Source organism: Budorcas taxicolor, chromosome 8 (genome assembly GCF_023091745.1).
Source record: "Budorcas taxicolor isolate Tak-1 chromosome 8, Takin1.1, whole genome shotgun sequence".
Classification (NCBI taxonomy): domain Eukaryota; kingdom Metazoa; phylum Chordata; class Mammalia; order Artiodactyla; family Bovidae; genus Budorcas; species Budorcas taxicolor.
In genome coordinates this window covers 114,405,619-114,418,829 of record NC_068917.1, presented here as the reverse complement: position 1 = coordinate 114,418,829, position 13,211 = coordinate 114,405,619, and the positions used below count along the sequence as shown (strand labels likewise).

At 53.0% G+C, this 13,211-nt stretch overlaps 2 protein-coding genes across 9 annotated transcripts in view; one reads left to right on the top strand and one right to left on the bottom strand.

Annotated features, from left to right (window-relative positions):
* EIPR1 (EARP complex and GARP complex interacting protein 1) overlaps window positions 1-7,490 on the bottom strand; it is a 66,693-nt gene extending 59,203 nt beyond the window's left edge. For both annotated transcript variants that reach the window (XM_052644937.1, XM_052644938.1), the window contains exon 1: window positions 7,346-7,490. In XM_052644937.1, the coding sequence (XP_052500897.1) occupies window positions 7,346-7,450 (105 nt within the window). In that variant the 5' untranslated portion in view covers window positions 7,451-7,490. The remainder of the gene's footprint in view (window positions 1-7,345) is intronic.
* Window positions 7,491-10,909: 3,419 nt separating this feature from the next.
* Window positions 10,910-13,211, top strand: part of TRAPPC12 (trafficking protein particle complex subunit 12) — a 37,564-nt gene continuing 35,262 nt past the window's right edge. The window contains exons 1-2 of one of the 7 annotated variants that reach the window (XM_052644923.1): window positions 10,938-10,980; window positions 11,615-12,546. The gene's annotated coding sequence lies outside the window, so the exon portion shown is untranslated. Of the gene's footprint in view, window positions 11,014-11,614; window positions 12,547-13,211 lie in introns of all 7 variants that reach the window. The other 6 variants (XM_052644917.1, XM_052644919.1, XM_052644920.1 and 3 more) reach the window with 6 other exon arrangements.

Below are 13,211 nucleotides of genomic sequence, written 5' to 3'. Positions count from 1 at the left end.
CACCGCTAGTGAGCAAGGCGTTAACCGGAGAAGCCAAGACACACAATAAGGCACTGAGCCTAAACTCACTGTCCCCAAGCAAAAGTCCTGAAATGCCGGCTGCACACGGCGGAGCGCCCTCCTTGAATCAGCAGTCAACATAACATTCTGCAGTTAGAAAGACGAGAAACCTGAGTAAAGATTTGGCAAAAGATTGTGATTAACTGTTGGGAGTCTGATGGGAGACAGGAGAGCAGGGGAAAAGCCGAAAATCCTCAGACGCCACGGCGTCCAGTCACCAGGCTACGTCCAGGAGGTAAGAGCAGGCAGGTCAAGACCAGAAGAAACACCTTTGGAGACGCTGAGAGAGGTTATTCTCACCAGATAAGATGGAAAGGGAAGGTTTAGGGTCTGCTGATTTTAACCAGACTTTCAGTAACTGATTTAAATGCCTTGAAAGCACTGCTTGTTTAATTTTTTTAAACACATAAAAAAGGACGAAAACCATGAACACAAGTCAAAGGGCTGCAGAAAGGCGAACGTGCTCGGCACCTTCTCATTTCAGCGGCCGCTCCACACTGCTCTTCTGCCTCTTATCGGCACAGCGGTGCCTCCTTTTACCCTCCAGACCTCTTGACCTTCAGGCAGCGGTCAACGTCTTGCTGCATCATTCTGCCGAGGATACCAGTTGTCTCTCTGTCCACACTGCTTGCTGAACAGGGCAGGCAGGCGCGAGCGGGGACGCTGGGAGAACCCTCGAGGGGCCGAGGGAGCTCAGACACGGGGGCTGCAGCCGCAGCAGCGGACACGCTGCGTTCCCTCCTCTCGGGGCTGACCCGGCGGACACAGACGGAACGCAGCTTCAGGGGCTTTCAGTGGAGCTTATATACGCTTACAGACAGCTTATATGTGCTTCCCCGTGGCCGAAGGGGTACACGGCGATGCACACGCGCAGCGCTGTGAGTGATCCCAGCTGTCACAGAACCGCACTGACAGACCGCCGGGCGAGAGCAAGAGGCTGTGGGCCACGAGGGTCTGGCCACCGCCCCCTTGGCCAATGAGCTCCTTCCCCACATTCTACCCACTCAGGGTCTCTCGCCTCAAAATCTGCACACAGTCCATTTTCGTGATATCTCCTTGGTGAGTAACGCTGACCCTTGAACGGACATTCTGCAACAGCAGCAGACGCTGCAGCAGACAGTTCCGTCCCCGGGACGCAGCAAACTCAGTGTCGGCTGCCACCTGAGCTCCTGCTGCAGCCCTCGCCCTCACGGGGCTGGAAGGGCCACCCAGCACACGTGGAGGGACGCCATCCCCTTGGCCAAGTGCAGTCCGCCGGCTGTCCTTGGGAGACGGCAGGAAAGCCTCCACGGGTTTTATGGCTGCCGCCACTACTGCCGAGTCGCTTCAGTCGTGTCCAACTCTGTGCGACCCCACAGACAGCAGCCCACCAGGCTCCCCCGTCCCTGGGGTTCTCCAGGCAAGAACACTGGAGTGGGTTGCCATTTCCTTCTCCAATGCATGAAAGTGAAAAGTGAAAGTGAAGTCGTTCAGTCACGTCCGACTCTTCACAACCCCATGGACTGTAGCCCACCAGGCTCCTCTGTCCATGGGATTTTCCAGACAAGAGTACTGGAGTGGGGTGCCACTGCCTTCTCCGACAGGTTTTATTAAAGACCTTCAAACACCCCACAGGCGCTGGGCCCTCCCCCTCAAAGAGGGAATCTTGTGGCACTCACAGCCCACACACGATTCCAAAGGCTTTCAAACTGTCCTAAATCTGTGAGAAAATTCAGAGGTTAGTAGCACATCACAGACACAGCCTGTACAGCACACTGTCCTAAACCTGCATCACAGACACAGCCTGTACAGTGTGCCTCCACGTAGGGAGGGATCCAGTTTCCAAAGGTAAGGACACAGCCTTTACCGTATACCTCTGCACAGGGAGCCATCCAATTTAAGGACCAGCCTGTGAAAGGCATCAGAAGGAAGGTCCACGGACGCCATGTCGTCTTCTACCTGACCTGCTTATACCGTTTGCTGTGGCCCTTCCAAACCGAGCGTCTGCCGCTCTGGCCTCAGCTGTCTCCGTCGCTCGAGGAGCAGAGCAGCGGCCCCCGTTTCCGTTTGATCTCTGTCAACTCCCGCTGCCAGCACGTCGGCCAAGACGTGCATCCCCTTTGCCTGCTGCCATCCCTAGACGTTCCCAAGCCTGCCACCCGAGCAGGGAGCAGTTAGGAGCCGGAAGAGGTGGACGGGGCGCTGCTCAGAGCAGCGGCCCGCGTGCTGCTGCGAGATGCCCGCCCTCTTCCAGAGGCTCCTGCGCCTGCCGGGCCAGAGCAGAAGCTGAGGGTGCTGCTCTCCCCATCATCACCCAGGCCCTCCCTGTACTGTCTGTGCTTCACCGGCCCTCCTGAGCGTCCCCTCTGGCTGTCTACAGGCCCAAGGGACCCTCGGGGCTTCGCAGGCGTGGGTTCGGCAGGCCTGACCCAGCTCTAAACTCTCTGCTGTGGCTGCATTTTCTCTTTTTCTCCGCTGGGGCGGGTCCTGCGTCTGGCTGTTCATCCTGCTGACTACGTCAGCTGTCCCACTGCTCCTCGCTGTGCACACTGTTCGCAGAACCCAGGGCGGGCACAGCGCCAGCGGGGAGCCTGCAGGAAAACTCGACGAGCTCTAAGAACTGCCGACATGCTGATTCTCTCCTGACTGGCGCAGCAGCCGCAGCAGCAGAAAACACCATATTCCCTTGGGGCTGACCCAGCGGACGCAGTCATCAGGCAGCCTCAAGGGCTTATGTGTGCTTACAGAACAGACATGGCGGTGGCCAGGTGGGGACATTGAGAGGCACAGAGCTGTAAGTTATCTCTACTGTTATGGAACCACGTACTACAAAATGTGGGGCGAGAGAGCCTGAGCACCACCATCTTGGCTAACTTGCTCTTTCCCCACACGCAGTAATTACTCTTCAGATTCAAGAAAGCCAGGGCCCAAAGAGCTGTGTAAAGAAGTGCAACAATCAGCTCCTTCTTTTAAGATAAGAAAAGATATTCAGGTAAAATACTTGAGACCCAAGGCAAGAATTCACTCCACTAATTTGTCCAAAATCCCAGGAAAAAACATTTTAGTTACCTCAAACATCCAATACCAAAGATCAAAACCTCTAGGTTACTTGGGGGATTAAAGAGATTGAAAAGTCATTAAGAAGCATGGGATGCACGCTACGGAGCGCAAGGTGAGGGAAGCACCTCTCAGCCACAGACGCCCTCTGGAAGCACCCACGTGTGCACCTCCGGAAAGCCCATCTCAGCCAGAATCCCTATCACTCACGAGTTAAGAGGACTCCAACCACAGGAAAAATAACATCTAACAATATGACTCCCACGCTAGTAAAGTAATGCTCAAAATTCTCCAAGCCAGGCTTCTGCAATACGTGAACCGTGAACTCCCTGATGTTCAAGCTGGTTTTAGAAAAGGCAGAGGAACCAGAGATCAAATTGCCAACATCCGCTGGATCATTGAAAAAGCAAGAGAGTTCCAGAAAAACATCTATTTTCTCCTTTACTGACTATGCCAAAGCCTTTGACTGTGGATCACAATAAACTGTGGAAAATTCTGAAAGAGATGGGAATACCTGACCACCTAACCTGCCTCTTGAGAAATCTGTATGCAGGTCAGGAAGCAACAGTTAGAACTGGACATGGAACAACAGACTGGTTCCAAATAGGAAAAGGAGTACATCAAGGCTATATATTGTCACCCTGCTTATTTAACTCATATGCAGAGTACATCATGAGAAATGTTGGACTGGAAGAAACACAACCTGGAATCAAGATTGCTGGGAGAAGTATCAATAACCTCAGATATGCAGATGACACCACCCTTATGGCAGAAAGTGAAGAGGAGCTAAAAAAAGCCTCTTGATGAAAGCGAAAGAGGAGAGCGAAAAAGTTGGCTTAAAGCTCAACATTCAGAAAACGAAGATCATGGCATCTGGTCCCATCATTTCATGGGAAATAGATGGGGAAACAGTGGAAACAGTGTCAGATTTTATTTTTTGGGGCTCCAAAATCACTGCAGATGGTGACTGCAGCCACGAAATTAAAAGACGCTTACTCCTTGGAAGGAAAGTTATGACCAACCTAGATAGCATATTCAAAAGCAGAGACATTACTTTGCCAACTAAGGTCCGTCTAGTCAAGGCTATGGTTTTTCCAGTGGTCATGTATGGATGTGAGAGTTGGACTGTGAAGAAGGCTGAGCACCGAAGAATTGATGCTTTTGAACTGTGGTGTTGGAGAAGACTCTTGAGAGTCCCTTGGACTGCAAGGAGATCCAACCAGTCCATTCTGAAGGAGATCAACCCTGGGATTTCTTTGGAAGGAATGATGCTGAAGCTGAAGCTCCAGTACTTTGGCCACCTCATGCGAAGAGTTGACTCATTGGAAAAGAGTCTGATGCTGGGAGGGATTGGGGGCAGGAGGAGAAGGGGACGACCGAGGATGAGATGGCTGGATGGCATCACGGACTCAATGGACGTGAGTCTGAGTGAAGTCCGGGAGTTGGTGATGGACAGGGAGGCCTGGCGTGCTGCGATTCATGGGGTCGCAAAGAGTCGGACACGACTAAGCAACTGAACTGAACTGAACTGACTGAACAATATGACTGATGTCAGAACTACACAAAATGTATGTACAATGTTAAGCAGAGTGCCCAAGACTCAGCTCTGTTCTCAACTGGTCGCTAAGGCATCAGTCTTGAGTGATAGATCACATGTGTGAAAGTCGCTCAGTCATGTCCGACTCTGCGACCCCATAGACTATACAGTCCGTGGAATTCTCCAGGCCAGAATACTGGAGTGGGTAGCTTTTCCCTTCTCCAGGGGATCTTCCCAACCCAAGGATCGAACCCAGGTCTCCAGCATTGCAGGTGGATTCTTACCAGCTGAGCCACAGGGGAAGCCCTGTGTGAGAGAGCCAGCTGACAAGCGCAGCAGCTCCTGACTCGCAGGCACTGAGACGTTGCCGTGTGCAGAGCTCACCTACTCCCAGGCACTAAGACGCTGCCGTGTGCAGAGCTCACCTACTCCCAGGCACTGGGACGCTGCCATGTGCAGAGCTCAGCTACTCCCAGGGCACTGGGACGCTGCCGTGTGCAGAGCTCACCTACTCCCAGGGCACTGGGACGCTGCCGTGCGCAGAACTCACCTACTCCCAGGCACTGAGAAGCTGCCGTGTGCAGAACTCACCTACTCCCAGGGCACTGGGACGCTGCCGTGTGCAGAGCTCACCTACTCACAGGCACTGAGATACTGCCGTGTGCAGAACTCACCTATAAGAATCCTGTTTCATTATAATAATCAGAATAACACTTACTGAATGCTAAATTCACCAGACTTGAAAAGGTCAGTTTTCATTCCAATCCCAAAGAAGGGCAATGCCAAAGAATGCTCAAACTACTGCACAGTTGCACTCATCTCACATGCTAGCAAAGTAATGCTCAAAATTCTCCAAGCTAGGCTTCAACACTGTGTGAACCGAGAATTTCCAGATGTTCAAGCTGGATTTAGAAAAGGCAGAGGAGCCAGAGATCAAATTGCCAACATCTGTTGGATCATAGAAAAAGCAAGAGAACTACAGAAAAACTTCTGCTTTATTGACTACGGCAAAGCCTCTGACTGTGTGAATCACAAAACTGTGGGAAATTCTTCAAGAGATGGGAATACCAGACCACCTTACCCACCTCCTAAGAAATCTGTATGAAGTTCAAGAAGCAACAGTTCAAACCAGACAAGGAAAAATGAACTGCTTCCAAATAAGGAAAGGAAACGTCAAGGCTGTATACTGGCACCCTGCTATTTAACTTATTTGCAGAGTACATTATGAGAAAAGCTGGGCTGGGTGAAGCACAAGCTGGAATCAAGATTGGATAAAGCTGGAAACAAGATTGCTGGGAGAAATATCAATTACCTCAGATATGCAGATGATACCACCCTTATGGCAGAAAGCGAAGAGGAACTAAAGAGACTCTTGATGAAAGTGAAAGAGGAGAGTGAAACAGTTGGCTTAAAACTCAGCATTCAGAAAACTAAGATCATGGCATCCGGTCCCATCACTTCATGGCAAACAGATGGGGGAACAGTGGAAACAGTGGCTGACTTTATTTTGGGGGGCTCCAAAATCACTGCAGATGGTGACTGCAGCCATGAAATTAAAATACGCTTACTCCTTGGAAGGAAAGTTATGACCAACCTAGACAGCATATTAAAAAGCAGAGATATTACTTAGTCAACAAAGGTCTGTCTAGTCAAGGCTATGGTTTTTCCAGTGGTCATGTATGGATGTGAGAGTTGGACTATAAAGAAAGCTGAGTGCCGAAGAATTGATGCTTTTGAACTGTGGTGCTGGAGAAGACTCTTCAGAGTCCCATGGACTGCAAGGAGATTCAACCACTCCATCCTAAAGGAGATCAGTCCTGGATGTTCATTGGAAGGACTGATGTTGAAGCTGAAACTCCAATACTTTGGCCACCTGATGTGAAGTGCTGACTCACTTGAAAAGACCCTGCTGCTGGGTAAGATTGAGGACAAAAGGAGATGGGGACGACAGAGGATGAGATGGCTGGATGGCATCACCAACTCAATGGACATGGGTTTGGGTGGACTCCGGGAGTTGGTGATGGATAGGGAGGCCTGGCATGCTGCAGTTCATGGGGTCGCAAAGAGTCGGACACGACTAAGCTACTTAATTGAACTGAAGTGAAAGTCAGCTCCTCTGTCCATGGGATTCTCCAGGCAAGAATACTGGAGCGGGTTGCCATGCCCCTCTCCAGGGGATCTTCCTGATCCCAGGGATCGAACCCCAGGTCTCCCACATTGCAGGCAGATTCCTTTACCATCTGAGACCCCAGGGAAGCCTAACAGGATGGTTTCAGAGCTAATTTCGAAGCTCTGGTCACTGTGCCCGGGGCCACAGGAAGACGCCAACATTAGAGGAAACTCGGTGAAGGGGACATAAGAACTCCCCCTGCATCTTGGCAACTTTTAGTGTAAATTTAAACACTGTGTCCAAATTAGAACAGTAATAGTAATACAGATACAGCGCCTGCCTCCAGGAACAGCAAGGCTCTCGGAAATGTTCACAAGCCATTACAGCAAAGCGAGCCGTGAGTCAGGCCACAGGGAACGCCGGGGGCGGCAGGCAGGCGGCGGGGGCTCCCACGGCCGGGGGTCGCGGGCCGGACCGCCGCGCCCCCCGGGCGTCTAGCGGGCCCTCGGCCGGTCCTGGAAGACCGCGGCCTTGGGCCCCCCGAGGCCTCCCCGCAGTGACCTCGGCGGCACCGGGCGCCGCGGGGCCGTTCCGGGACCCACCTGGAACTCCAGGCCGTAGATCACGGGCGCGTCGTCCTCCATGCTGCGGCAGCGCCCTCGCTGAAGGCGGGTCCCCCGGGCCGGCGCGCCCCAGCTCCGCCCCATTCACGCGCTCCAGCCCCGGCGGCGTCGCGCCGCGACCGTTTCTGAGCCACCGCGGCTCCCGTAGGTTTCACTTCCTGTGTTTCCCGGACGCGTCATCCACGCGCTCCGCGGCGGCGTCGCGCCGCGACCGTTTCTGAGCCACCGCGGCTCCCGTAGGTTTCACTTCCTGTGTTTCCCGGACGCGTCATCCACGCGCTCCGCGGCGGCGGCGGCGGCGGCCGGGGACGCAGCGCCGAGCTCCTGCGCATGCGCACTTGGCTGCATCCGGGCTTTCCACGTCCGGTAGGACCTGACCGGGAGGGCCTGCCGGGCGGGCTGCAGTTCGGAACCTCCGCAGCTCCGCCGCCCTACGGTTCCCCTAGGGTTCTGACGCGGCCGTGGGATGGCCGGGCGCCGGGAAGCGCTCTGCAGGCGCTGTTAAGTTGTCCCCGGCCCACCAGCCAAGGCGGCAGCTCAGGCTTTGCAGACGACCGCTGCTCGTTTCGGGGACATTGAGGGTTACAGAGGTGTTCAGTGGCGGGCTCGGGGATGCGCTTGGGCTGGCATACTCGGGTGGGCTGGGCCCAGGAGCCTTAGGGTCAGAGGCCAGGCTAGCTCGTGTCTGCAGGCCACCGGCCTTGTGCGTGGCGCGGCCAAGGGTCGCACTGCCAGTGCTGGGGTGGTAAGTGACGCCTGACATTTATTTGCCTCTGAAGGGAGTCCGGTGGACAGACTGGCGTCTTTGAGTCTTCAAGGACTGTCAGCGCTGCAGAGGTTTGCCTCCGTCCAGGACTCCGCCAGAGCGCATGCCTTGACGTTTGGCAGTGCTCTTGCAGACAGGAGTGACATTGCATGGAACCCCAAAAAGCCGTAGGCACATTCTTCAGTGTCCTGGTTTTCATAGATTATAGGGCCATGCAGTTTCTCCACCAATGTGATCATTTCACTTTCCTCTCATCACCCCTTAATCTTTGTTTCAGGTAAGGAGGTCTGGGATAGGTATATGAAAAGATGCTCAGGCTCACTAATCATCAGGGAAGTGCAGATCAACCACAGTGAGCCACCACCTCACACGATTAAAGTGGCCATCATCAAAAAGTTAAAGGATCAGCAGCACTGGCAGGATTGGAGAACAGGGAATCTTTGTACCCTGTTGGTGAGAATGTAAGTTGATACATCAGCTACGGAAAACAGTATGGGAGGTCCTCGAAAAATTGAAAATAGGATTGCCATATCATCCTGAAATCCCACTTCTGTGATCCAGCCTAAATGAACTCACTATCTTGAAGCGACACCTGCTCTCCATGTTCACTGCAGGATTAGTTGCAGTAGCCAAGATACGGAGACAACCAAAGTGTCCATCCACAGCTGGATGGAAAGTGTGTGTGTGTGTGCACGTGTGTGCGTGTGTGTACACACGCCCACACCTGCGCTACCAACCAAGAGAAAATGTGTGTGTGTGTGCGCGTGTGTGTGTACACACGCCCACACCTGCGCTACCAACCAAGGGAAAATGTGTGTGTGTGTGCGCGCGTGTGTGTGTACACACGCCCACACCTGCGCTACCAACCAAGGGAAAATGTGTGTGTGTGTGTGTACACATGCACATACCTGCGTTACCAACCAAGGGAAAATGTGTGTGTGTGTGTACACACGCCCACACCTGCGCTACCAACCAAGGGATTACTACCCAGTGATCATAGAGGCCAATACTGTGACATCAGCTTTTGAGGAAAGAATGAGGTTTATTGTGAGGTTGACCAGCAAAGAAACGGGAGACAGGTCTCAGGTCTGTCTCCCCCATCCAACATTCAGGGTGAAATTTAAGGGGTTAGGGGAATTTCAAACTTGGGAACTGATTGTGTAGTCTCAAGTCAGTCTGCTGGAAGCCAGGTTTTCCTTATTGAAAGATTTCTTGCCGTGTAAAGGGCTCCAGTGACATTTCTGTTAGTTTTCTGAAGATTCTTCATTTGAAAGTCATTGTGGAGACATGGGGTTCCCCTTTTGTACCTGTGTACTGGCATCACTGACTCGATGGACATGAGTCTGAGTGAACTCCGGGAGTTCGTGATGGACAGGGAGGCCTGGCGAGCTGCAGTTCATGGGGTCACAAAGAGTCGGACACGACTGAGCAACTGAACTGAACTGAGTGCTGTCTGTAAACTAACTCAAGATTTGGTTAATCAATTATTCTATTTAAGGAGGAAAACTATTTTAAGCTGGCCAGTTTTTTTCTACATGCTTTTTCATATATATGGAATATTAGCCTGTAAAAAGGAAGAAAAATTTTAAATTTTATATAAAATTCAGAAAAGAAGGGGGCCTTGTCATTTGTGACATAAATTACCCTAGAAGACACTGTGTTAATTGAAATAAGCCAGATACAGAAAAACGAATACAGCATGATTCTATTTACAGGGGGGATCTGAAAAAGAAATCATTGTGAAGGAGAGTAGAATGGTGGTTACCAGAGGCCGAGGGTTGGGAGAAAGGGAAGCTATTGAGCAAATAATACAAACTTTCAATGATAAGATTAATAAGTTCTGCAGGCATAGTTAACAATAATGTATCCTATACTTGTGATTTGCAGAGAATAGATTTTAAATCTTTTCACCACAAACACAAGAAATGAGTGGGGTGGTGGATAAGGGCATTAGCTCCACTGTGGCCGTCTCACAATGTTTAGGTATATCAGCACGTCACGTTGTTCACCTTAAATACAAACGATTTTTATTTGTCAAAATAAATAAAACTCTTAAATCATTAAAGAATCAGAAGGAAATGGCTGGGTGTGGCCTGGTTCAGCTGTGCTCCAGCTCCTGGCGCCGAGCCTGACACTTAGGCTGGTTGATGAACCGTGTTATCTCCAGGGTGGCAGCGGAAGGCAAGGAAGCAGGAAACACAGACGCGGGCATCCTCTCGGCCGCTCCGCTTGCCTGAGATTGAGCTGTGGCGCTAAGGCATTCAGGATCTTCATACTGCTGGGTTAATTCCACCCAGCTATCATTGGTATTATTACCACTTTTATCCTTAATGTGATTACATAAGTAGTACAGATGGATGTATTCTCAACAAGAAAAGTTGAAAACACATATAGGCACAAAGACACATCCCTGAAAATAAGTACTTCAAGGATGCACTGGCCACGAACTTAAAAAAAGTTCGATCCCAGCTCCCTCTGCCACAGGTTTAGCGACGTCCCCGCGGTTCGCAGGGCGCGCTCCGCCCCGCCCCGCCCCCCCAGGCCCCACCCCGCCCCCCCAGGCCCCACCCCGCCCCCCAGGCCCCACCCCGTCCCCCCAGGCCCCGCCCCGCCGCCCCAGGCCCCACCCCGCCGCCCCAGGCCCCGCCGCCCCAGGCCCCACCCCGCCCCCCCAGGCCCCACCCCGCCCCCCAGGCCCCACCCACCACGGCCGGAACCGGAACCGCGCCGGCCTTCGGCTTCTGCACCGGGCAGGCGCGCGCAGGCGCAGACGCCGCGGGAGGCGCCGAGTCCGGTCCCGGCTTCCCGGCTTCCTCCAGCTTCTCCCGGACCCAGGTCACAGCCGCAGGTGACCCCCCAGCCCCGGGGGGCGAGGGGGCGGGTGAGCACAGGTCCCCGGCTGTGGAGAGGGGGTCATGCCGTCTCAAGCTTCAGCCCCTGGGGTGGGAGGGTCTCCTCCCGGGTCTCCCCTCCCCTGGGGTCTCCCCTCCCCCTTGGTCTCTTCTCCCCGGGGTCTCTCCTCCGCGGAGGTCTCCGGGGGTGTCCCCTCCCAGGGGGGTCTCTCCCCTCAGGTCTCCGCTGCTCCTCGGTCTCTCCTGCCTTGGGTCTCTCCTCCCGGGGGTCTCCCCTCCCGAGGGTCTCTCCCCCAGGTCTCCCCTCCCCCTTGGTCTCTCCTCCGCGGAGGTCTCTCCTCCGGGGGTCTCTGCCCCCACGTCTCCGCTCCCGAGGGTCTCTCCTCCCGGGGGTCTCTCCCCCAGGTCTCCCCTCCCCCTTGGTCTCTTCTCCCGAGGGTCTCTCCTCCGCGGAGGTCTCTCCGGGGGTCTCTCCCCCAGGTCTCCGCTGCTCCTCGGTCTCTCCTGCCTTGGGTCTCTCCTGCCCGGGGTTCTCTCCTCCCCGGGGACTCGTCTCTGACCCGCCTCCCTTGGGGCCCAGGATGGCCCTGAGGGTCTGGAGCGCGAGCCTTGGGTGCCTGCCCTTTGCAGGGGCGGCCGTTGGCTCCACACCCTTGGAGCGGCCCCCACACCCCTGGAGCGGCCCCCTGAAAGCTCAGAAGGGTCTGCGTCCCGGGGCCCAGCTGTAGTACTCAGTGACTCGTTCCTCCTGGCCTCCTCTTATGCAGATGGACGTTTACAGTAACCTGCCCAAGCGGACTCTGTCGTGAGGACGGAACGCGATGGTCTGTGTAAAGGCCTATCAGTCTCTATGTAAAAGCTGGCTGACGCTTTCCAGAGCGTCTTGCAGGACACAGCTGGCTGGTGGAGTATGTATACTGAGAAGAATTGAAAACATATAGAGCGTAAGGCTCAAAGAAGTGCTCTGGGGACGCCTGTCTTTCTCACCTAGTCCACAGGAGTTTAACCCCAGTGAAGCATTTCCTTGGACTTGCAGTTCACACCTGCTTATGGCTCTTGGGAAACATCATATTTAAATACCTTTTTTGCAAATTCAGGAGGCTGTGCTGTATGGCAGTAAGCTCAGCTCTCTGTGTAATGGGCTGGGGGGAAGGACGGCTGCAAATAGAATAACACAGTCACCAGTCCTCATGTTCTGTGAGCCCTGGCAGGATCCTCACTGTTCCAGGACAGCGTGTAACCACTCTGCTTCTTCATTAAAGTGATAGTTACTGATTCCTGTGCATCCGTTGCTATTGAATCTTCATGATCCCAATCTTCAGATGCGGAAGCAGAGACTAAAGGATTAAGTCATTTTCAGAGGTCACTTTACTTGGTAGTGAGCCCAAGCCTCAAGCAGTCATTCCAAGCTCTCCCTGCCTCACCCTCTGCTCTCAATCGTGACCTGTCTCAGCAGCCGTACAAGAACAGCAGAGGAATTCCTGTGCAGGAATCCCGTCCGCATCCGTTGACAGCATCAGGCAAATCACTTGGCCTCTGCTGTGTGATGGAGCTTATGCTTTGTAAGTTGGTCCTAAGGCTTAAATATGATAATACATGTAAAATGCTTGATCTGTGGTGAGTGTGCTCTGCATGGGGGCTTTTCAGGTTGTAATTAGATTCCTACCTCATGGCACAGTTTTTTCATGGAAATACGGTTTCCATTATTGCAGTGTGGTAAAAGATTTGTAATTGCAGTCTTGTGTCCAGAAAGGGAGCCTAAAGAGCAGTAGTTTTCATTGTTCTTAGTGAATTTAAATCACTTAAAAAATATTTTAAGGCATTAATTAAGCTCATGTGCAAAGAAATCAACCAGACAAAGAGAAAGTCTGACTTCTTTGCTAGCATTTGATGCTGGTGTGAGCTTAAAGCCACGCCTGTGGTTTTGAGTTTGCTTTGTGTTACTCGGTCCATCATGTCTGACTCTGTGGCCGTGGACTGTAGCCCACTGGGCTCCTCTGTCCATGGGACTCTCCAGGCAACAACACTGAAGTGGGTTGCCATGCCCTTCCCCAGGGGATCTTCCCAACCCAGGGGTCAAGCCAGTGTCTCTTGAGTCTCCTGCACTGGAGGTGTGTTCTTTACCACTACTGCCATGTGGGCATTTATTAAATCAATAGGAGAAGCGAAGATTTGTATCTCATGCAAATCAAGGACAGATACATGTGCTTTTCAGGTTTTAGAGTAT